This window comes from Pelecanus crispus, chromosome 15 (assembly GCF_030463565.1).
Source record: "Pelecanus crispus isolate bPelCri1 chromosome 15, bPelCri1.pri, whole genome shotgun sequence".
Taxonomy (NCBI): Eukaryota; Metazoa; Chordata; class Aves; order Pelecaniformes; family Pelecanidae; genus Pelecanus; species Pelecanus crispus.
In genome coordinates, this window is record NC_134657.1 from 7,131,631 (window position 1) to 7,156,568 (window position 24,938).

General features: G+C 45.0%; 2 protein-coding genes across 2 annotated transcripts in view; one reads left to right on the top strand and one right to left on the bottom strand.

The window, feature by feature from the left end:
* The first annotated feature begins 3,674 nt into the window (after nt 1-3,674).
* SCNN1D (sodium channel epithelial 1 subunit delta) lies at nt 3,675-16,747 on the top strand. The gene is made up of 13 exons (XM_075721553.1): nt 3,675-3,717; nt 6,850-7,181; nt 8,038-8,290; nt 9,786-9,979; nt 11,414-11,517; nt 11,907-12,070; nt 12,653-12,751; nt 13,361-13,478; nt 14,068-14,146; nt 14,769-14,826; nt 15,592-15,647; nt 15,975-16,050; nt 16,323-16,747. The coding sequence occupies exons 2-13, from the start codon at nt 6,865-6,867 to the stop codon at nt 16,734-16,736; spliced, it is 1,932 nt and encodes a 643-aa protein (XP_075577668.1). The 5' UTR covers nt 3,675-3,717; nt 6,850-6,864; the 3' UTR covers nt 16,737-16,747.
* A 4,465-nt stretch (nt 16,748-21,212) lies between these two features.
* ACAP3 (ArfGAP with coiled-coil, ankyrin repeat and PH domains 3) overlaps nt 21,213-24,938 on the bottom strand; it is a 65,078-nt gene continuing 61,352 nt past the window's right edge. The window contains exon 30 of the mRNA XM_075721734.1: nt 21,213-21,319. Within this exon, the coding sequence (XP_075577849.1) occupies nt 21,213-21,319 (107 nt within the window). The remainder of the gene's footprint in view (nt 21,320-24,938) is intronic.

A 24,938-nucleotide genomic window follows, 5' to 3' on the forward strand; every position in this document is an offset into this window, starting at 1 on the left:
CAGAGAGAGGAAAACTGGGTTGATATGCTGTGGCCTGTGTAACGAGAGAAAATGTGGGAAGATGGTTTGACAGAGTAACCTGGAGCATTCCAGGAGAATAAACGCCATTCATGCAGGAAGAAGTGACGTGAGTAAAGCAAGATTTGCTAAAAATCAAGATTAAACTGTAGATCTGCTGAAGGCATGGGGGTACAGGATCTGCTCTGTATCCCTTCTACTGCTAGAGGAAGTGATGCCAAAGGCTGCTTTTCTCAGCTCGCAGGCTGAAGACCAATATAGAGAAAAAAAGCAGGGAATGTCCGGAAGACACAGGCAAGTTGAGGAATGATAGAAAGTAATGAAACACTTGAGTGTGAGAGAGCACGATAATATGAAACAAATGCAGCAAGGGAGAAAGTTAATAACTGAAAGACAGTTTGTGTGGTTAGTGGACAGCAAATTACAGTGAAGTTTGCAGCATGGTATGGCAGCAGGGAAAGCTGCTAGAAGTGGGGGGATTTTGATGTGTCATTTCAGTTTGCTAATTTGTTTTAGGCCTCTCAGTGCAAGCAACTTTCAACCAACCAGGAAAGCCTTCCTGAAATGTCCTCTTGTTCGTGTGTAAGCCAGAAAGTGTGATTTATGTGATTAGGGAGAGCATTCTTATCTGCCTGGTCAGGCTTGCCTCACTGCCATTCAGTGTTCTCACAAGAAGTCCAGACACTGGAAAAGATGTTTTGGACATTTAAAGTGATATTGGACAAAATATTAATATCTGAGCTCTAGAGGACTAGCCAGTCACAGCAGGAGAGACTAGCTAGAGATCATCACTAAGCTTCTCCAGTTTAATCTCAGCCTCTCTCACTCAAGCCGGTAACAACAGCAAATGCAATAAGGGGCACACTGAATGTTCCACACACTGAACGCTGTCCGTGCTGTTCATCTGCTTAGTCTAGATTAGTCTAGAGTCTTGATTAGTCTAGAGTGGGCTTGGTAGTGTAGGTTAATGGTTGGACTGGATGATCTTAAAGGTCTTTTCCAACCTAGATGATTCTATGATTCTATGATTCTATGATTAGTGTCTAGTAACAGCCAAAGTCAGTGTTATGAGAGGGGTTTGCTCTGGAGAGGGCAAAACTTTTTTTCACATGCACCAGCTGTAAGGAAATATTCAAGGATTAAAAAAAAAAAAAAAAAAAAAGATTGTCTGGTAGTACATTTCCCTAAGTGCCTGAGTCCATTCCACAAGGAACATGAATTCACTGAGTAACTACTGCCTCTTCTCTCTGCCAGCAGGATGCTCTTTGTACCTCTCCTGTTACTCTGAGCCAGTACTGATACTAAGACAGGCACATACTCAAAGGCATGTTTGTACAGTCTGATTTTCACCTCTGTTTCAGCAGTATCAGACAGGTGACAATTGTATTGTCCATGCTGAGCGTGCACGACAGTCAAGGCTAGTGTAGAGCCAAGGGTCGAGAGCGGAGTTTGGACAGTTCCTTTAGTACGTGACAGCAGTGGAAAAGCTTAAAAGCAAAATGACAGAATTCCTTTACTTTGCCTGTACTGTCTCCATCAACTAAACGGGATTTGGTTCCATTAATCTCAACCAGAGAACCAATTGCAATTCAGGGTTTGAGAACTTACGGTGTGGGAGGCATCCTTCTGCGTAAGGCATAACGTGTCCACATTGACATTTGCCGCTGCTCTGCGGGGCACGCACAGACTTACACCTTTCCTCCCTTACAGTACTATGAGCACTAATAAACCTTCTCTGCCCCACTGAAAATAACGATAGCATAGCCTTTTTGCAGCCCGAAAGGACTTTCTCATGAATGTTATCTCCGTAATCTGTTTCTGTATTTTGAAAGAAACACCAACTTACTTTTTAAACCAGCGGAAGAGTTCTCATCCCCTCTCCTCCCAGTTCAGGATACAGGATGACAAATGAGCAAGTGCAAACAGAAATGGTATCTTGCTTGAGGGACAGCGCTGTCTGCATATCCAGTTCTTCTCCATTTCCTGCAGGAAAAATTCATGGCTGGCTCAGAAGGTCTTGTTCTGATGTCCTGCCAGCAAATCTCTATGCTGAGGCCTGCAGCCATAATGAAGCAACAGAATTTGTCTTGTGTATGTTCATTGTGCAATAATTTCATTGTCAAGGATTTATTGTTGCCATTTTCTATTGCACAATAGAAAATGAAGAGAGAAAGAAGGGTGGGGGACAAATAAATGGACGTGACAGAATTAGGTTTTCAGTGTTCTGAGTTGTTTTAATGAGAATTTAACTACTTACCCCTTCATGAATCAGAGACAAGTGACTCTGCTGTAGCTGTTCATTCAAGAGCCGACTGGATTTTTTTTTTTTTTTTTTTATCAAAAGTTTAATTTTTACACCCCAAAATACTGGCTTCTTTTAAAATTTAAAAAACTTTCCAAATATTTTTTGTGACATTGTCCTTTAATACCAAAGACAAGGAGGGGTAAAAAACATTAACAACAGCTGTTTAATAGGATTCGCATCTTTTAAAATAATAATTTTAAAATTTGACCTGAGTGTTCTACATGTTTTGTTTTTCTAAAAATCCAGCACAAAGCAACTGTTAAAAATGTGAACAGGATTGAAATCAGTCAAAATCAAAAGAGTATGTTTCCCCTGATCTTTGCCCTTTCTCCCTTCTTTTTGAATTCAATTTCACAAGAAATTTTCATTGTCTTTGCAAATGAGAGTATTTCACAACTTCCAATGTAATAGGAAGTCTGGTTCCAGCCAATTTTGAAAGGCAAGCAGGAGCTCTGCTGGTCTGATTTGGAGCTCTAGACATCCATATCTTGAGTATTAATATTTTCATATAACAAGCTTCTTGCAAAACCATTGCAGAGCTTTTTTGAACTGGGCAGATTTCAGTACTAATACGCAAGCAATCTGAGGTGCCTGTGTCTTAGCAGTCCCAGGATTCTGAATCTACTTCTGCACTATTTATGCAGACTTTTGCAAGTCTTAACTAAGCAGTATTACAAAACCAGGGTGTTCTAATTTAAATTGAGTATCACGGTTGATTTAGCCTATTCAAGTCTCAACATCTGAAGAGTTAAATTCTTAATGGGTACGGGATAGCTCGCTATGGATAAGCAATATTCTTGGAGAAGCAGGAAGAAATCCACTGCCACGTGTGCCTTCGACTGAGTAGCTGATCATTTCAGATTACACTGAGGTATGTAATTCCTCAAGCACACCTGTGGAAACCTTAATGACTTCAATTACTAGTGATCATGCAAGCCTCCGGAAACCATGAAAAGACAGCAGAAAGCTAGTTCCTTGATGGGAAAGTTCAGAGCGGAAAGAACCTTACAGGATCCACGGTTACTTCACTAGGCCTCTGTAGAAATTACGGCTAAAAAGCTATTCTAGCCATTAAAAAAAAAATTAACGCACCACCACCACTCAAACCAACTTTAACTCAAGCGTAACCTTAATGTTAACTTGTTTGTCCAGTTCATTCACTTCCTATTATTCCCTGGATCATGCTTTGAATAATTTCCATGATCTGTTTCTTAAGTCCTGCCCCTTTTGATGTCATCGATTTGATCCATATAGGCTGGACAGCTCCCAATGTATCTTCAGTTAGAAAAGGAAATCTGAGAGCTTTGGACCAAGACTTGTCTTCTGTTCAGGACAGAGCCGAAGGCTGAGTTTAGCGGGTACCCTAAACACTCAAAGATAGACTTTCTGCCAAGGTACAGTGGGGTGTTTTGCTATTTGGTCTTAGTTGTTTTACTGTGTATTTCTGTATGTATATATGATCGATATGTAGATATAGATACCTATCCGCGGTTAAATATTTGACTACAGGACATGCGTGCGTATGTGTTTAGTATGTGTTGAGCATTGAGCTGCTGTGACAATACCTGAACATATATTTGTTTGCCACTGCTGTGTAACTTCCACTGACTTTCTTATGACCTGCAGCCTCTCTCCAGGCACTTACCACAGACAAGACAGGCAACTGGTCATTGTTGCTGTTACATGTTTTATTAAGTCCCTGACTGCAATTGCTATGTTAAATAAATTAGTGGTAGGCTGATCTGGGAAACCAGTGGAAAGAGGATGTTCTGTTGCCTGTACACATGTGTGTTTTGAAAGATTCCCTCTGGGGTTTTTTTTGCATTATCATATGCTTTTTCATTCTAGATATTTTAAGAATGCAGATTCAAATGGTATGAACTAACTAGCCATAGCCTTAAAAGCCCAGTCAGAATGTCTGAGAACAGTGGATTGTCTCTGAAAGCCATAGTTTGAATGTTTGCAGGTGGTTTTTCAGATTCAAAATTATACATAGAAAAAGTGTGTTTGATAGATTTGATTTAGCATTCACTTTTGGTAACTATTACCTTTTATTCTGCTTTTTCTCATTAGAGCAAGGCTGACTAGTGAGATTAATACAACAATAACAAATTAAATTTTCCTGTTTTAGTCTCACACAGCTTTCATTTCTACCTTAAAATACCATAAATATTTAAAGACTCATTCAATATATTTCTTAACATACCCTGCAGGCTTATTTTCATTTGTTCTTATCTAAATAAAATGAGAAAGAAGGAACCGAGTAAGACAAAGGTTGAACATACAAGTTAGCATAAGAGTTCAATCTGAAAAAAGTGTAATAGGGGGTAGCAAGACTACCATGGATTTGTGTCTGGAGTTTGCCATGGATAGTCCTTTTTGACTGAAGCAGCATCCAGCTGTAAGGTTGGCTGACAAAATTTGTAACCAGCGGTTCAGAGTATGGCTCTGCATAGTCTGTGTGGGAGCAACAGTTCAGCTACATACGCACTGCAGAAAAACAGCGCTTCCTTGTAGCAAAAGTGGAGTTGCTACTTTCCCACTTCAATTCTTTATCACACATGTTCTTTTAATTGTTCATGCCTTTTTTTTTAATTTTTTTTTTTAATATTTCACTTTGCTTGGGCTTCCTGTACTTGTTCAATGGCAAGTATATCTAAGAAATTTGAGAAATCATTTGTCATGTTTAATTATAGAAGTATAGAGCAGGTGCATGTGCCTTTGAGTTAATTTTGTATTGTTGTTAAACAATAGCTTAGAAAATAGAAATGTGGCGTGTGCTGTGGTGTTTGGGGAAAATAACTTGTGATAAACTGGGTTTCCTTGTCAGATAATACACTTTTGTGGGCTATTTTAAAGCTAATCTGGTACACAGCTTTTGGAGTGCTCTTCACTGTTTAAGGATTATTCCTAATCTTTCTGACATGAATAGGCACACTGAAGAGACTGCCTTAGCAGCTTGTAAGCTCTAAGATATCATTTCATATCAAGTGTCCTATTCCAAGGGCCTTTGAAATAAAGCCGTGGTTTAAAATGGAGAGGTCTAGCTGAGGATGAAGGCGTTGCAGGTCAGGGCACTGGTGGGTATCAGCGGAGCTGTGGCATCTCAGACTGAGCCACCACCAAACACTTCAAGGCCTGACACTCAGCGAAGGACCCGAGCTTTTGTTTTATTATCATGTCCCCACTTGCAACAATTCTTTAGTTATTTGCGCACTCCTTGTCTTCAAACTCTGTTATTGTGTTTATAAGGTTTTTATTTGGAGTTAAGGTTGGACCCAAGTGTTGTACTCAGTAAACTTCTCTTAATAGCATAATAGGTAGGGTGATTCACGGAGTGCTGTAATGTTGGAAACTCACATATTACAGGACTTGATGTCACGTTCAGTAAGTGGAAGTATGTCAACACTAGTCCAGTGTCCCAAACTGGTACTAAAAGCTAGGAAGATGTCCTCAGTCTGTACTGGCTAAAACATATGAGCATAAGTAATGCTCACACTTTCATCAGCATAAAGTCTGAAATTATCTAGAGTAGCATAGTAGATGTTTTACTTACTGTGGCAAAGGAGATACGGATTTTGATTTCCAGTTATGCCACTCTTGCTGGGCGATTTTCAGTTTCTGTGCTTCCTTTTTGCTTCCATAAAATAGAGAGAAAGAGAAGATTTTTAGATTCCTGGAAGAAACTATTTATGTAGGAGATAGGTGGCAAAATTTCTGTTAGTAGCAGTAATTAATATTTCTGTGGTCTTCAGACTTGAGCTAGTATTTGCAATGCTTTATCCATGTCCTAATGTGGTTAAACCCCTCTGTGGTTCCAACTGAGGTGGTGTTTTTCTCCACTTCCTTTCCTAAATACCCAATTCTGCTCATCTGACCTATGAAATACCTACTATATTTCATCTTGGAAGAGGCTCTCTTTCAGGGGTGGCAGGAATTAATCCTGTTTACCTCCGTTCTGCAGAATGAGAGATCATACAGCAAAAATTAAAACCAGATCCCTTTCATTCACTTGAAAGTTGGATTTATCCCGGTTCCTTGATGTAAGGCTGAAGCCTTACTAGTTCTGTGACAGTCTTGTTTCAGCCCTACAGGCCAGCATGTTTCACTAGCAATGTACTTGTAATAATGAATTAGTTATGGATCTGTATTAACGCACCCCGACACAATGTTTGAGAATTAAATGTTGGTCCTCAGTGTTCTTAGAAAGAAGAAAACTACACACCCCTTTGGCTGAAAACTTCTCAGCAGCTTGTGTATTAGTCACTTTTGCACATCCATACTAACAGAGAAGCCATAGTGTAAGTCTGGCAGAACGCCTCGAGTGACTTCGGCAGCAGTACGCAGAACATTTGACTACTTCCTGGTGTCCAAACCCTGGAAAGACAGATGAATCTCAGCTCACAGTTATTTTCAGCTTTTGCCAATAACAAACTCACTGACGCCCTGCTTGTAAGAGTCCACAGGTTGGCCATGGTCTTTCTAAGAAGCTAATAAGATTTTTTTTTTTCTTTTTTATTGAACAGAAACAGACTTAGAGGATGGAGCAGGAAGTGGCAAGAGAAGAAGAGAAGAAAGAAGGCTTGATTGAGTTTTATGATTCCTTCAAGGATATGTTTGAGTTCTTCTGCAAGAACACAACAATCCATGGCACCATCCGCCTTGTATGCTCAGACAGCAATAGGATGAAAACAGCTTTTTGGACTCTGCTTTTACTTGCCAGCTTTGGCATGTTATACTGGCAATTTGCACTTATGTTCAGCCAGTACTGGGCCTACCCTGTCGTCCTGACAATGTCAATACATTCAGAGCCCAAGATGTTTCCAGCAATTACCATCTGTAACCTGGACCCATACAGGTAGCCTGCGCTTTCCCCTTGGCGTAGTCGTGTCTTTACAGTCACGAGGATTCAGGAAGGGTCAGCTACCTTATGACTGCAGCCTGGAGGAGGCTGAAGGTAGAGGGAGGGCTCTCTGCCTTACAGGGCTGGAAAGGGACTATTGTTATTTTCAAACTGGTTTTAAGATAAGATCTTGTTGGGAATTGTGCAACAGCATGTAGCAGTTTATTTCATGCACTGAGTCAGGATAGAGGGAACTCTGCCTTGTGACTTGGTTCAGGCTGCTGGCTGATTTTATGCTCTGATAAAAACAGTCTTCCCCTGAAAAACACGGGTACTGTGTGTATTCATTCATAACTAAACTATCCATCTCTGGAATGATGCATGCTAGAGCTGATTCTGCTTGGGTTTTTGTGCTGCAGAATGGCTTTAAGGAAAAAAAATATAACTTCTATGGGAGTCTATGTGGCCCTGTTTGTCAAACAAGGCTCGCACAGTAGTGGCAAGTTATCGAGACGTTTCAAATTACATAGTAAAGGAATTATGTAATGTCCACGGAACAATTATCTAATTGGCTGACAGGAAGGCCAGTTTGTGCAGCTGATGTTGCACAGCTACAAGTTCTGAGGTTTTCAGTGGAAGATCCAGCAACTGGAAATTCAGCTACCGGAGCTCCTAATAAATTAATTTATTGCAGTTAGGTACACTAAGCGTAAGCACCGTAATTGCTTGCTTTTCTCACACAGACATCAAGGTCTGCAGGGACTGGGAGAGTAGCCTTTCCATAGATACTGTGAGGGTACATAAAACACAGTGCTTTTGTCTAATGGAAACATGGATATTTACAAATAGCTCCTATTTCTGTTCCTTGCAGATTTGAACTAGTTAGTGAACATTTGGTTCAATTGGATCAGATGGCAGAGGAATCTATCACTTTTTTGTATGGCATCAACACGTCAGCCAGCTTATTCCACATGAATGAGAAAAACATCCACGTAAAAGACTTGTCAAGCATAGGAAACCTCAGCAGATCTAGCTTCAAGCTGAGCCAAAACTTCTCACTCTTGAGAATGCCTGACCACAGTAACAGGTCAGGGAAGAAGGATTCCAGCGTGGGCTTCAGGCTGGTAAGTGCATGTCCTCTTTGAGATTTTAACCAGGCTACAGACGCGAGCAGCGAGGACCGGCTGCTCCCTAAGGGACAGGGGCAGAGGGGGAGCCTGCCGGCAGGGCAGGGACCCATCCCACGGTACCTGAGCAGGCGAGCAGGAAAGGTCACAGGTGGCGGCCAGGTCCAACCAAGAGCCCAGCTCATCAGGCAAGTTCATGGCAATGAGGCAGGTTCAAGAGCAGGCCATGAAGTTAGCCCACGGGACTGACAGGGTCCAAGGCGAGGCAGGAGCGCAGCAGCCCAGCTAGAAAGCAGCAGCCCCACAGCACAGCCCGAGGAGGGTGAAGACCCCAAGCTGAGCTTAAATGCCCTCCTGGGCAGAGGGTGTGGGTGGAGGCTCCAGGTGAAGCTGCTCAGGGCCCTGGAACCCTATCAATGCACTCAGGGCCCTGACAAAGATCTCACAAGGTACATTCAAAAAAAATGAGTGAAAAAATAGATAGTTTCAGTGCTGTGTAGTGACAGCTTGGAGGATGTTCCAGGAGAGTCCATCCCCGCCTCTAACAGTTTATGCTGATTGCCAGGATTCTTGTGAAGTGAAACAATAGCAACGTCAATGGTCTTACACAGCTCACCCAGCTGTAAAGTCCTTCTGGTAGTGACAAATTCAGTAGAGAATGGTAGCAGCAGGCTATGGGAATCATTGTACCCCTTTCTAAAAATATACAAAACATCTAGACTTAGCAGGTGAGCCTAGAAATAACAGAGAAACAACATGCGAGGATTCCCTCAGTGTCTAAATGCTGTGGTACTGGGGGCACTAGAAATGTTGCAGATAAAATGAAAGATGGCAATAACACGTCAAGAGGATGAATACAATAAATGTGTATGTGTGACTTTGGAGAAGAGTGCAAATGCTTCAGATTCTTCACATCAAAAACAGGGTTAGCGTAGATCTAAGAGCAGAAGCTATGACAGAGACATTGATGTGGCTTGAAAGGCCAGCAATTTTTTCCTGATTATTATCGTCCTGCCCTATCCTGAAGTCCTTCACCAGGCACACTTTCACCAGAATCTGTGGGTGTTCACCTGTCTAAGTCCTGAGTAAGAACAAAGAAACCATCTCAGGACTTGGTTCATGATTCATGGGTTGTAGAGGATTCCCACCAGCCCTGTCCTTCCTTCTTCCAAGGTACCTGAATTTGCTTGTCTGCTCTCTTCTCCTGCCTCTGTTCCCCTGCACTCATTCCCCTGAGATGAAGTAGAACACCTAATTCAGCTTCAAGGAGAGAAGGTGTTTAGCACACGACAAGATGACCTCCAGAGGTCCCTTCCAACCTCAGCCATTCTGTGATTCTGTGATAACTAAAATGATCGGAGATTTCACTTTCTGGAAAAATAGAGGTTCCCCTTGTCCCTGTATCCAGTATTGCCTTTACCCCCTGATCTCTGTTACCCTTAGGCTGTCATGTTCTGGCTGTGCTGAATAGCTGCCTCTTCTTTTCTTCCAGTGCAATGCCACAGGTGGAAATTGCTTCTACAAGACCTATTCATCTGGGATGGATGCAATTCTTGAATGGTACAGGTTTCACTACATGAATATCATGTCCCAGCTACCAGTTATAATCAATGTTTCTGATCATGAGGAGCAAATAGAAGATATGGTCTACTCCTGTCAGTATGATGGGGAGCCCTGCAGACCCAGGTATGTTACTTCTTGAGATGCTAACTGTGATTTCCGCAGAACTCAAGGACTTGGGAGACTGAAACTGAACCCACACTTTCAGGCAGTGCAGGCACTGCACCTCATGGCATGCTGCCAGGCTTAGCCCTTGTTGGAGATCTGACTGAAAGAAAGAACAGCCTTCCATGATCAGAACTTGGAGCTAGGAACCTAGAAATTAGTGCTCTGCCATGACTTACCTCTATGACTGTGAGTTAGAGTCTTAGGTTGTCAAAGAAACCTAAGCAGGAATTAAACCTTTACTGGTACAAAGATGCATTGACTGTCTTGAATGGCAAATAATTAATGTCTATCTGCATGGGAGGAAAGGAGCAGGAATCCTCAGCTATCCAATGGATAAAAGTCGTATTCCTTTTTGTTGTAACAATGAAAAGGGGGGAGAGAAGGGGAAGAAGGCTCTCACAACTCTACCGTAGCACTTGCCCCCTGAGCACAAGGATTGTTCTCAACTATTATGCCAGGAGGACTCAGTTAATGCCAAAAGGGTGAGATGGTCTTTTTGCATCCTTCTGTCCCCAGAGGTAAAGAAGTGAGCCTGCTGCACATACCAAAGGCAAAGGTGTACCTCCTTTTTCCCGCATGCCTACGGTCTCCACTGTCGGAAGCTCTTCCAAACCCAACTGACATACACCACCCAAGGCAATGCTGTGCCTCAGGCACACGCCAGCCATTTGCTGGCCTACTTGTTTTCAGCTGATGGCTTGAATGAACAGCAATGCACTCATCTATGACACAGAATAAGCAGAAGGCAAACAAGTGTTTTTATGAGCACTTTCAGCAAAGAGGAGAGGGGTCTACAAAGTTTGTTGTAGATCGTTTTATGAGATAAGGTCCTATCTTATCTTTCCTGGGGGCAACTGACTCTTACGTTCTTCTGCACTTAGTGTTTCTGATGCTTTCATGTAATCTATCTCTCTGTGCACTTGATGGTGAGCATCATCACTTTTGTACATGTGTTCATCCAACTCTTCTTAAGAACTCTTATAAACTGGTGGAATGTGGAGGCTGATTTGGCCAGGGAGGTTCAGCATGATCATAATAAGTGGTATAATTTTTAAGAAAACAAGGAAAGAGAGAATCTATTTCTCCTATTGATTAGAGCACAGAACTTCAACCAGCCTGGTTGTTGGAACAAGCAAGGAAATATTTAGTCTACTTGGTGGAAGGAAAAGCAAGTCAGAACTCTGAATTTGACTCCTGTGTTTGCTGCTCTGGCTGTAACCTTGGGTGAGCAGTGAATCCCTTTGCATCCAATTTTTTCCCTTGTTTCCGGTGAGTTAACAACTCTCCCATAGGCACTCCTGTACATATACACACACAAAACACATCCTACATAGAAGTAAAGGTATTGCTACACTCATAATTTAAACTCATCAAAATCTCTCTTGATTTCAGTGACTATGTTCACTTTCACCACCCAGTCTTTGGAAGCTGCTATACTTTTAATAGCAAGGGAACAGATCCGTTTTGGACAGCTACAAAACCAGGAGTTCCTTACGGTATGTTATTTGGCAAAAGGTGGGAAGAAGAGCTAAAGTTAATATAATTTGGCCATGGATTAAATATATGTCTTCTATACATGACTTACTGACATATAACACTCTCTTCTAGTCTGGTGGCACAAATTATATACTGTATTTGCTTGCTTCAATAGCCACATGTATATGATAGCCATATCTTAACTTATAGCAAGCAGAATATTATTACAGTTTTGGAATAGGCTGGTGGAATTGCTACCCGACCTCTCACCAGGTCTCTAAGGAAAAAGAACTTCTCTTCTGTGAGCTAAGACAGCAATCTGATCAGCACTGAGAATTCAAGACGTGGTGATGTTCCTATTTTGGCTCAAAATAAATTGTTATCTCCTTCCCTTTTCTGTGGTTTACAGGACTTTCCCTTATCCTGAGAGCAGAGCAGAAGGATCACATCCCCCTCTTGTCTACAGTAGCAGGTGTGAAAGTGATGATACACAACCACAACCAGACACCGTTCCTTGAGCATGAAGGCTTTGACATCAGACCAGGCATTGAAACTACCATAAGCATTCAGCAGGTTAGCCACTTGCTCGAGAGCATTGTTTCTTTTCCTTCTGATTGCAGAAAGTTCTGAGGCGCTGAACACTGTGGCTGACCCATGCAACGGACTGGTGGGACTCTTGGGGTCACTTCTCGACTGTGCATATATATTCGTGCAAGTCCCTTTTCTCTCTTCACTGTGCTCAGGTTCCCATGGGTAAAACAAAATTATTCCAAGTGTGCAAGTGGCCTGTTGGTCCTCAGTACATTGGGGCCTGATTTATTTTACACTGAGGCTCTTACACCTCTTAGATCTCATTCCAGCTCTACACAGGGGGCTGCGGGTGTGCATTAGGATGAGAACAAACATTCAGAAGTGATTTAGTTCTTTTGACGCGATGAGTTACTGCTTGTCAGCTGAGCCAGTGCCTGACCAAATGCACTCTCCTACCTTTGCCCTGCTACTATATATTTTATTAGCAAGGTATAGCTTGGCTGCTCGCATGCATTACTACACTTCCTGTCCTTTATATGATGCTCCATCCAGTTAAGTTTAGCTGGTGATGGCTAGGTCCAATTAAAGCTCCTAATCACTCAGGCCTCTTTTCTGTGTCCACAGGATGAGGTGAATCGCCTGGGTGGGAATTACGGGAAATGCACAATGGATGGCAATGATGTGAATGTTAAACTCCTGTACAACAACTCCTACACCCTGCAGGTATTGTCAGAGTGGCTGGCTGAGGCCCCCGCTTATTCAGAGTGGATGAATAGCAAACAAGTCATTCCTTACTCTCCAGAGAGCTTTTACAAATCAGCAGGTTCATTGCTGGAGATAGCAGAGAGATTCATGCCCTTCTGAAAAGAAGGGTGTTATAACTTGGGATGTGTTTTACTGAGTGGGGGATACTCAGTCCCAGACACTGGGGCTCTTCCCTCCTTGTAACACAGGAGAGATCAGACAGTGAACCAGTCAAGGCAGCTGGACTGTTCTAGAAGAAGTTCTTGGGCCATCAGGTCTTTATTCGTGTAAGTAGTTGCTCCTGGCTCTAGACAGCTTGGGCTGTTTGAGTGAGATCTTACTGGGTGTAATGAAACAAGGAGCTGGGGAAAATTCTATCTCACTGAGCTCAGTACTGTTTTCAGAGGTAAAGCCAAGGAATGAAAAGTGAAAACTTTTTGCACCACCATGCTCTAGTAACGGCCGGTGTCTTTTTGCTGCAACAAAATCTGTTCATTGTCTCCTAGCAGCTGCATGCTACAGACGGAAGATTTGGGCACTTGAGAATTTCTGGCTTATCCAATCTCTTACGCCGCCTTTATTTTCCAGGCTTGTTTGCATTCCTGCTTTCAGCACATAATGGTTCGAAAATGTGGCTGTGGTTATTACTACTACCCGCTGCCTCCCGGTGCTGAATACTGTAACTACAATAAGCAGCCTGCATGGGGTAAGACCACCAGCCGGCTGTCCTGTCCTTGTCGGAAGGGAACACCTTCCTCCAGCCGTCACTGGTTACATGACTCCTTAGATTACTGCCCTTCTACTGTGGGCCTATTTCCTGCTTAGACTATTTCCTCACATCACTGCATCCAGCCAGATGGCAGAGACCTTTCTGTGTATTTGCATGGATATCAAGTTAGTGCATAAAAAATTGTGGTGCTATCAAACATCCCTTTATTAAGGACATCAATGTAGGGTCCCTTTATTAAGGACATCAATGTAGGGTCGAGCTCTTTCATGTTACCCATATCGGTGGCTGTGCTGGTGCAAGACAAAGATTTGAATAACTTCTCTTGGTTTTCTGGTTGGCCTATCCTCAGCAGACCCGCACAGGGAAGGCACCTGCGTTGCACACAGGTGGTTAGCTCGGCCGTCTGGAACCATTCCAAAGTGTGAGTGAGGCCAAAACAGGTCTCAGAGAGCGCTGTGTGCTTGGGAAGGCCAAGTGAGGGCAGAGGTTTTGGTAGCTTTCCATTTGGTAGCCTTCCATTTCCCGAGGAAGTGTCTGAGTGTGTTCCTCCCATTTCTTTCACCAGGTCACTGCTTTTACCAGCTGTACAACAGGCTCAGAAATCATCACCTGAATTGTTTTGACCAGTGCCCCAAGCCTTGCCGGTAGGTCACAAAAGTAGAACACAATAAATGCCAGCTTGCAGAGGAAAATTACACCAGCGGAAACGTGGGCAACTTAGTGGAAAATTTATGGACCAACTGGCTGACTGAATTTTGGCATTTGAATGTTTGAACGCCAGTGCTGAGAAAGGAAAAAGATGACAGCATTAGGCAAATTAAATAAGAATTTTGTGTGTGCGTGACAGCAGAGAGGGGAGGTTGTGTTAATCACACTGAAATGTTTTATTAAGCCCAAACCAAATTGTTTGTGTCATTTTTCAATCTGTATTCTTTTTCTTGATTCACCTTTTTTCTGGTACATCAATTTCAAAATGGAAAGACATAATTGTACAGCAAAATATCAAATATTTTGGTTTTGAAAGCATCAAAGAAAAGTTTCCAGGATTTTGAAACTGTTCTGGTTTTCCTCCTGACCTGAACAGTTTTCAGGCAACGTCTGATTTCATTTTCTAAGCCGATTTACAAAGCTTTTTCCAAGGTTCTCAAGAGTTGCCCCCAGAACTTCTGTTTTGGGCAAGTAGTTGGCATTGTTAAACTCCTTCATGTATTCACTTTTAAATGCCAAGAGTCATAGTGATCATAATCCCCATTTTTATCTTATCAGGGAATCACTGTACAAGGTGTCTGCTGGGACAGCTAAGTGGCCGTCAGCGAAGTCTCAGGTAGTGCATACCGACAGCTGCTGTGTTTAGAGGGGTTACCCTATTTACTGTGACTGTTAAGGGTGAAAACAACGACACAGGCAGCAGCAATGGAAGTGGCAAATAAAGCAAACTGGTCCAAAACCTGGGCCCAGGGGGATGACCCTGTAGTTAAGATGCCAGGCTAAGATGCTAGAGAGGTACGTTCAATTCCAGTTCTAATCCAAACTTCCTCGTGACCTTAAGCAATTCACCTCACTGCCTTCGTTCCCACCTACCAAACGGCGTTAATGACTTGCTGCTTCCAGTGGGTGTTGTGGCGTAACAACTCGCTTGTTACTGTTTGTGAGGTGCTGCGGGGCTGCAGTGGAAACTCTGTGAGTCAACAGATGACCTCCTGCCATTCCTCATGTTCTAATGTTAAATGGGCAGTCAGGCTGTATGACCAGGTAATTAATTCATGTGATATAGGTGATAATGTGGATGTAAATACAACCAATCCATTTGAAAAGAGGAAATTGTTTGGTGGGGTTGCCATTAAAGGCAGGATTTAAGAACCAGAATACTATACACGCCTAAAATATCAGTGTGTATTTCCTTGCTATTCTGGCAAATATAGCTGCCACCTGATAGCTACCACTATGTGTTATAAACCAAACAATTACATCCTTTTTTATTATTTGCAATAGCCATTTTATTGCTTATGAAACCTACATTTACAAAATATTAAACATACAAAAACTCGGAAGACAGGATTGCCAATAACATACATATACTCTGCTGCAGGACTGGATCCGCCAAGCTCTAAGGCATCAGAATGGATATAACTCTACCAGCAACAGGTTAGTTACTGCAGGACGGTGCTCCTGTTAACACTACGGATTAACTCTTCATCCTTGTAGAATTTGTAGATGTTAGACCGGAAAGGGAGGAGAAGAGAAAAAGGTACAGGGTCACCCAATAAATTTCCCATCTTCCCTCACAACACTGTAAGACAGTCACTTCTGTAACCTTTTCCCAAGCCCATGTTAAACACCCTCAGGAAGAAAGCTTGAGCGAGTGGTGAAACCCATTCCCTAGCAATCCACATGTAACGTCGAGACCAGAATGCCGGCAGGTGAATGACGTGGCATCCCATCGTCGCTAACTGCTCTCTTTCTCCAACACAGGAATGATATTGCCAAGGTGACTATCTTCTACCAGCAACTGAACTACCAGTCTGTGAACGAGTCTCCTTTACTCTCAGTAGGTTGCACTATATCAGCTCAAGACATTGTTACCTGTCCTTAGTTATGGCGTGCTGGGTAGGGTTGGAGGGAGGATTATTTACAGCCCCCAGGATGGGATGGGATTACTCTTCTTAAGGAAGAGACTTGAAAATTTCCTATTTTACACGGTCACACAAAATTACTCCCCAATGGCAAGCAGCTAACCGACCTGCTGGCAATATGCAATAATTTCATGTTCCCAGAGCTCTGCCGTGTTTGATAAACACAACCCTTTGATTCTTTCCGCAGGAGAATCTGCTTCTGTCCAGCATGGGAAGCCAATGGAGCCTCTGGTTTGGATCCTCAGTGTTGTCTGTAGTTGAAATGTTTGAGCTACTTATAGACACGCTGGTCTTGTGTCTCCTCTTCTGCTACCAAAGGTTCAGGTCAAAGAAGACGTTGAAAGTAACTCACACTCCTACCGTCCCCAGCATGAGCTTGACCCTAGAAAACTACCGAGTTGTGCAAGAAGAAGCTGGAAAAGGTGATGATTCTGCTCATACTCACCCTCCTGGAGTGACTATTGCCATGAGCAGCAACAGTGACCTGCATCTTCACCCACTCTCCAGCAAGGTGGAAATGCCAGAGCTTTGCCCGGATGTGGTGCCTAATGGATTTACACACACGAAGGACAGCTCTGCGGAAGGGGAACTGAACAGCTAAGGAAGTGTTTGTGTGCGCAGAAGAAGTGGGAGGCTTGAAACTCCCCGAAAGCTCAGGTGCTGTCAGAAAGGTCGCGAACAGAAATGTTCTGGGTCGGCGATCTGTGAGCACCTAAACACCACACTGCTGAGCTTAGCGATCCTCCTCCAGCTATTACAGTTCATTATTAAACCAGCCGTGTGTCCTGGATTCAGGCATCATGCAATGTTCTTTTGTTCCTAATGAGTATCTGGGGAGGGGAGAACTGCAATTCTGCTCCCTGGGACAGTCGTCGAGTCCTCGTAAAAGCCTATTCATAGCTTTTAACTTTTAAACCCCTGTGAGGAAATCCGTCTGTGGCTTCAGACAGGCCCATCTACATTTCACAAACGCACTCAAGAGAAAAGCCAGCCTGGCTGTGAACGGAAAGACCTCCAATGCTGGCCGAGGAGTGTGTGCTCGTATCAGTCAGCGTCGTCTCGAGGACGACAGCGCGCCTGACAGCACGAGGTGGCTCTGATTACAGCTTTGCATCCGAGCCACCTCTCTGTCCTTCACCTACTGCTGTTGCCTTTTGAGGACAACGCACAGAATGCTGCTGCTGAGATGCTTTTGGACTTAACCCAGATTATTTCAAACGAGACTCACTATCTTAGAGGAAAGGAAAGAGAAGAAATGGTGTTGGGAACTTCTTTATGTCGCAGACAAAGCATCTGATTTATTTAGAAGACTAAAACCATGCTGCGTTTTTGTTGCAGTCCATTTATAAATAGAGCCGGTTTAATGTTAATATTTGACAGTAACTTATGTGTACATAAAATACCACATTTATTTTTGATGATGTTGTTTGCTCAGGAGCATTTTACTCTGTTATGATCTTGTTTATGACTTTCTGTAGAAAACAAGAGTTAACAAGAAATCAACGAGCTTTGTTTTGTAACTTTTTTAAATAATAAAATGCTCTGAATACGGACTGCGTCTGGGGGTTTAGTTTGACTTTGTTTTGTTTTCAACCAATATTTGGGTTGAAACACTTCTAAGCGTTGGCTCTGGAAAAGTCTTTTTCAAACACGTCCAGACCTTACTTGCAGAAGCCTAAATGCACAGGGCCAAAAAGATTTTTGGTTCCAAAAATGGAGGTGGGATCCTCATAGCCTTCAGTTTGCTGCTGACATCTTTGGAAGCCAAGCACCGAGACACTTTTGAAAGTCTCACTTTTTTGCCTGAGAACCTTTTAAGAGCCTGGGTATCCTCCCTGCAGCACTTCTCGCTGGGTCTCTAGGCCTACCCCAGCTCCTCTTCTGTGTTTTTTTAATTCACAAGGAGCATCTACAGAGAGTAGACCAAACCCAGATCGATGGAGCTGTAACGCGCCAGCCAAGCTACAGTGGGTAGGGACACGTGGGCTCCGTTGCAGCGGCCAAGCCAGCCCGTTCTCTGGGTCTTCTGCACCGGGAAATGCAGCTGCTTTGCCGAGTGGTGAGAGCGAAGAGTGGCTTTAGGCAACACTGCAGTCTGAGTGACCCTGTTGAGAAAGGATGCCATGAAGGAAAAAAAGCACTAAGGACAAGAAAAAGAGAAAAGAAATTAAGCTTCTAAGCAGAACATCTGGGCGTGCCCTGGGAATGCAAAACTCACGTGAATGCCATGCAGTGATTACTGAGAGATGGCGATGCCTTAGGCATGCGCACATCTATACGTGTGCGTACACACGCACTTTGCCCTCAGGAGAGAGCCCCTCTCAGAATGTCCAGACTTGTTACCACTGGGACTAAATGGGACGGCTGAAGGTCAGCTAAAAGGAAATCGATGAAAGTATCTTTATACAGGTCCCAGTGCACCAAAAAAAAAAAAAAAAAAAAAAAAAAAAAAAAAGTCACTACAGAATTCTGCATCATATAATACAATTTCCAGGAGGAGCCAATTTTGGGACAGAGGAGCGCAGAACGAGGGATCAAGTGGCGATGTCTTGTCTGGTGGTCAGATTTGGAACACGAGGTATGTGGCAACACAGGACAGGGGTGTGTGCTTCGGTTTATACGTGTGCAGACCCAGAAGAGCAAGGGGTGTTGCAAGCCAGGAGGGAGATGCCTTGGCAGCGCGGTATGTGAGTGGGCAGGGAACGTCTGTCGGTCGTACGGAGACCTAAGGCTGGAAGAGCAGAAGGCGGGGGGGTCACTACGGGAGAGGGACACGGAGAAAATTTGCTTCACACCTGCTTGTGCCACCTTTAGTAGAATAAAATAATGGTTTCTAAGCTAGTGGAAGCATAAGAGGTATCCAGTTTGAAGGCAGATTAGAGCAATCCTCTCTGAGGGTGTGGGCTAATTTTCAGCTTAGCAGCTACCTCTTTATTACACAGCATTCCCGTAGCCTGCTGTAGTTGAGAAATCAGCCGTACAAATTCTTCATTAGGGTCATACCTTAGCGCCTGTGATATCATCACTGGAATATCTGTCCTATTTGGAGCTCCTTATATCCGAGGGGCGGATTTCCAGCGTGGAGCAAAAATTGAGGCACAAACGGGAGTCAGTGTTCTACTCAGAATCACAGGGCACTGCCATGGAAAGGTATAAATCTGGAGTGCCAGCTCTCTGCTCTAGCTGCCAGGCTATCGTTCCGCCCCGATGGAAAGCTTTGATGCTAGCTGTCATAGAAATGAAAGCTGAGCAGCAGGAAATGCAAGAGGTTGTTTCGAGTCCCTTGCCTGCTGCAAGCTGCATGGCAAGCTCTTCCGCAGATGTGACCAGGAGCCGGCTAGCAGCTGCTCCCCTGCAAGCCCATCACCCTGAGCCACAGCCCGGCCCTTTCACCGAGCGCTTCCCGCCGCGCAGCTCCGTGCTCGCCCAGTGCCGTCTCTCCTTGGGTGCCTGTGGCCGTGACGGCTCGTGAAAGCCGCATCCTCTCGTCTGGCTAGGGAGACGTTCGGAGGCTTGTCTCTCAGGAGAAACACCTTGCCAGAAGGACGGAGGTGTCTATGAAGCTGCCACATTGCTAGTGTGCTTCATTAATAGCATTAATGAAATTAGAGCATTTCTTAATCAGATAAAACAGAAGGGCTACCAAGAGAGTTAGAATCTTGTGACTCTTTGGAGAAAAGTTCATTTAGCTTTCCCTCTTCAAGCCGTAAACCCGTGCCAGATAAATTTCATATTTTAAACCTTCTCATACTAAAGTGCTTCACTGGCTTGTAAAGATCTAGGGTCAGAAAGAATGAGGAAAGGTGTGTGAATTTCAAAGAAACCAAGCCGGTCTTTATTCTCACTTCATAGATACTGTTTGCATGTGAGATTTTTTTACTCCCACCTTTTGAAAAAAATACATTTCTTCTGCCATAAGATATATTACATTTCCGCATGTCGTAGTTCATACACATCATTGTGACAACGCACTTTATTACGTCGTGGTGCCTATACCTGTATAGTCCACGCATAACCTTTTATTATTTTCGGTAACTATGACATACAATAATAAAAATGACAAAAATAGTACTGTAAGCCGTGCCTTAGAGAAGAGTACAACTCTCCTAACAGTGAGACGCGCAGCTAGCAGGAGATAGAGACCCCCTGAGGGAAAGAGCTAGATTCCGCTTTCAGCATCGCTCGCAAAGTCTCCATGGGCTCGGTGTTACATTTCCTGCTCCATGCTAAACCAAATATCTCAAAGCACTCAGCGGTAGAGGTATCTCACGAGGTGAGTTACACAGCACAATGAAGTCTTTTGCCAAAGGTTTTGCAGCCGACCGGTCGGGACTGGGACCGCTACGGCTTAGCGGTAGCCCGGCGCCGCGTGCCGGGCAGCCTTTCTCCTGCGCGAGGACGGGAGGGCTGCGTGCGGAGGGCTTCGTGCCACGGGGAACGGCGTTCTGTCGCCGCTGCGGGAAGCCGGCACCACCTCGGAGCGCGGCAGGCGGCCGGCGCCGTCTGTTACCGAGCCGAGCGGTCTGGCTCCAGCGACGCTGCCGCAAAGCAGCGGAACTAAAAGTCTGGCACATTCGCTTTTCCTCAGTCTCAGGAGCGCTTCAGGCTTGGTCTCCTGGCATGCTCAATGGTCAGGACCACTTACCTGTACTTCATCTGAGGGAGGGGGATTGTTGCAGTATCGCTCGTGTTTGCATACACCCAGCAAGGGGAGATTTTCCCAGAAATAGCAACGTAGAAAGGGCGTTGAGAGCTGAAAGATCAGCTTGACTCATTTTAAACTGCATTCAGGCACCGCAAGGCATGGGACCCAAGCCTACAGTCTGAACGCACACCTGTTCTGGAATTACCCCTGGAACGTCCGTCATCTTCCCGGGCAGGGTGTAAAAGCAGACACCAGGGAAAACACAGGTTTGCAGCAGGAGCGTGTCTGAACAGAGAACCTCTTCCGTCAGGAGCTGAGCTCAGCTTGCCTGTTACGCCTGCTCGGGTGTTTCTGCCGCTCCGCGCTCGCGGGGCTCGGGCAGCTCAGAGCTTGACCTTCCCGCAGAAGGTCCCGGCAGAGGGAGGGAGGGGACTATCTGCAGGAGTGGCTGAAATGTAGGCTCCTCCTCTTGAGTTTCTCAGGGTTGTTGGAAGCCATGTGAGAGAACTCCCGGAAGATGTCCAGGTAGGTAGCATCTCCTGCAAAGATACACAGGAAGAGGCATTAGTCCCAAGGTTTTTGCTTTGCCTTGCTTTGATACTTCCCACCCATGGAGATGACGGTGCCTCAGGCCATTTTCACTTGGAACTCAGGACTTTCATCTGGATGTAAGAGACAGCTCTACCTGCGACACAGAGCCCAGCTCTTTAGCCTTGCGCTGCCTCAGAGGGTTCTGCTTTGGCTTTCCGTTCTTTGTTAATAAGAACAGGATTATTCGTGAGCTTGCATATGTAAACATGCTCTCAGGACTCTTGCTTCACAACCGGATTTGGGATAATTCCTCCCTTTTAACATTATTGGTACTTTTTTCCAAAGCCCAAGAGACAGTAGAGCAACTTTTAAGACTTGAAGGAGAGAGCTATTGTGGAAGCCGCGTGCTCTGAAACGCAAAGGTCTTTTGCTGTACCGCTTGTGCAACAGCAGAGCTTCGCGCAGTCGGGGCCATAGGGCTTGATGTTAGTGTGCTGGAGACAGCGTTCAGCCAGGAACAGAGATAAGGGAATTTAAGAGTGGTCTGGCTTCTCTTCTGGCAGCCAGACTTTTCCGAGCTTGTTGTGGCAGGTGCAACATAAGTCCACCTGTACTGGAACAAAACAACAACCTGTGGAAGGGCACTATCAGATAATAACAGTTCTCCATGACGGCTGACTCAGGGCCCTGTGCAAACCACAAGCGAAGGCAAAGAGTTCAGATGTCCCAGCAGCGGTTCTGTGATAGGATCTCCCTTGGTGCAGGAAAGGTTTCAGATTTATGCTGCAATTCTAGAGATAATTGGGCACCCGCATCCCATTAACGATATCTCTGCTTGTACGTTTGCTGCTGGATGTTCCAGGGCACTTTCTGTCACGGACTGGGCTACCGAGCTCATTTTTACCTGGTGATGAACCCAGGTAGTCACAGGGGAAAAGATAAGGGAAAGATCCCAGGTATTCACCTACGTAGGTGCAGCTGCCTTTAGTCTTTCAGAGAGCTCCCGTGCCCTTTGTTTGACAGAAGACGTGTCCTGGAGAGTCACCGAGAGGGTAGATCCGCAGCTGCCGTGAGCTGTGCAACTCCAAGGCACATCATCCGGCAGTACTGGGGCAGTGCTGAGGGAAGAGAAAAGCTAATGCCAAAACTCGGCTCCCCAAAGCCAAGTCGATAGCAGGACCCGGCGTAATTTCATATTGCCTCACAAACTCGGCTGGGGAGAATGGTCTGAGGGTGAGTGTGGACGGAGAAGGCCCGCAGCTTCCTCACTCGCCTGGCAGCGCCTCCGCCCTGGGGCATCCTCCGAGCCTTCCTCCGGCTGCTTTCGCTGCAAGCCCGCAGGACCGGTCCCTCTGCAAACACGGTGTCCCCTTGCACCCCAGCTCATGGGTGAGCACAACGGCACCTGAGAATTGTCTCTTTTCAAAATATGAAGAGAGTCCAGCCCAAAAGCTCTTGAAAATAATAGTCTTCAGCATTACCCACGTGCGGGTGGCAAAGGCTTCTAACGCGAGCCTTATCATCAGGCAGGCTTTGATCAGCATCTGTTGATTCCCAGGTGCAGCAATGCTTTGTACCTGCCACAAACCCAACTTGACCTACCTGTTAGCTTCTGATTACAGCCACTCGAGCCCCTCCTTAACTGGCGGGACTCAGCCCGCTTCCACCGCCCCTGCCAGTGCTGCCCTGTACGTGCAAACGCATCCCGATGTTACAGTGACTTCTGCCGCGCAGCCCGTTAGAGCACCGTGCCCCCCGCCACCGACAGACCCCCCACGCTGCCTTTCGTCCTCTGCAGGCACCACCCCAGCTTCCTAGCATTTCTACCTGCTCCCCCGCCACCTCTTCCTCCCCACCTTCCCTAAATGAAATGCACTCCCTTTCTGCGAGAGGAGAAAAACCCCCACTTACACCCTACACAGAAACAGGTAGCTTTTCTGGGAGGACGATAAAGACCCATCTCTCCAGGGTTTATTTAGAATGAGTCTGCTGTTGAATTGTTAAGCATACCTGGCAGCAGCAGGTAGAATCATAGAATCATAGAATCATTTAGGTTGGAAAAGCCCTTTAAGATCATCCAGTCCAACCATTAACCTACACTACCAAGTCTACTCTAAGCCAATCAAGGGTAGACCAGACTAAACCATGTCCCAAAGTGCCACATCTGCCCGTGTTTTGAACACTTCCAGGGATGGGGACTCCCCCACCTCTCTGGGCAGCCTGTTCCAATGCTTGACCACCCTTTCCATGATGAAATTTTTCCTAATTTCAAACCAACACCTCCCCTGGCGCAGCTTGAGCCCATTTCCTCTCGTCCTATCGCTAACTACGTGGGAGAAGAGACCAACACCCCCCTCACTACACCCTCCTGTCAGGGAGTTGTAGAGAGCGATAAAGGTAAGTGCTGAACTGGCCGAGACCTGGTGTAGAGACCAGGTAACGGCCGCGACTTCTCCTCTGATCCGGACTCAGTTTTGACACCAGCGGGATGGTGCCGAAGCGGCACTCGTAGGGTAGCAGGACAGAGAACTGCTATTGCCTCCTGCCAGCAGCCTGACCACGCTGGTAAAATCATCAGCATGTCCTTGGTCAGTGAGATCACTAACCCTCCTGCATACTAGCAAAATGTTCTGCCAACGCTCAGAACTCCAAGAATCCTACTGCTGTAGGAAAGTACTAGTCCCAGATTTTTGAAGGTATTTAAGCATTTAATCCTCATTAACTGAAGAAAGAGACAGTCTTTTGGAGATCTGGGTTTCTGTAATCGCGTTTCAGTATTCAGTGCATTTATCTTTGTGAAACTGGGTGAGACCGTAGTCTCCATTTTAAAAAGGAAATAGGTAGCAAAATAAAGGGGTGGCAGTGGGAGCCCGTAACGGGGTGAGGAGTGAGCCATGTGTCTCCCAAGCTCTGTGCTTATAAATTTACTGTGACAACATGCAGCTCTCCTTCCATAAATGCCTTAAGTGACTGCAATGCTCCTGATTTTGAAGTATCCTTCCTATTTAACTCCTTCACTGAGTTCACAAGCCTATCTGCATTCATTAATTGTGATCCGTTCGTCCCTCCAGGGGCTAACAGAGGTTATTCCACAATTTTGTTTTTCTGCATTTGTTTTCCATGCTAAGTATGACAGAAATCATGAGCCCAGGCCAGTCTTTCTTTTCTTCTTCTTCTTTTATTTTTCTGCCACAGACACACAGCATGAGAGAAACCAACAGGTGAAGGATTGCACTGTGATATGTGGAAAATGGTGGTCCATGTGCAGAAGAACGATATTTTCATCTAGTGCAAGGTCTCCTTTTACAGGATAGCCATCAGCAGAGCTCGTAACATATCACGCATTAACCGATTCGGGTACTCTGAAGAAACATGGGGGGGGGGGGGGGGGGAGGTTGGGGGGGTGATCTGAGCCTGTCACCTTAACCCCAGCCTTCTTCCAAAGCACCCTGAAATCACATTATCACAAGACAGTGTCACAGAAACCCAGACAACACTGCAGAGTATTTATGTGGCGTTCCACTCTATTCACTGCCATCAAATTCATGCTGTGGGTTGCAGAGGAGAAGGAACACAGGTTAAAAGGGTGTGGTTTTCTAGATTCAGTTAATACAGACAACAAGGCAA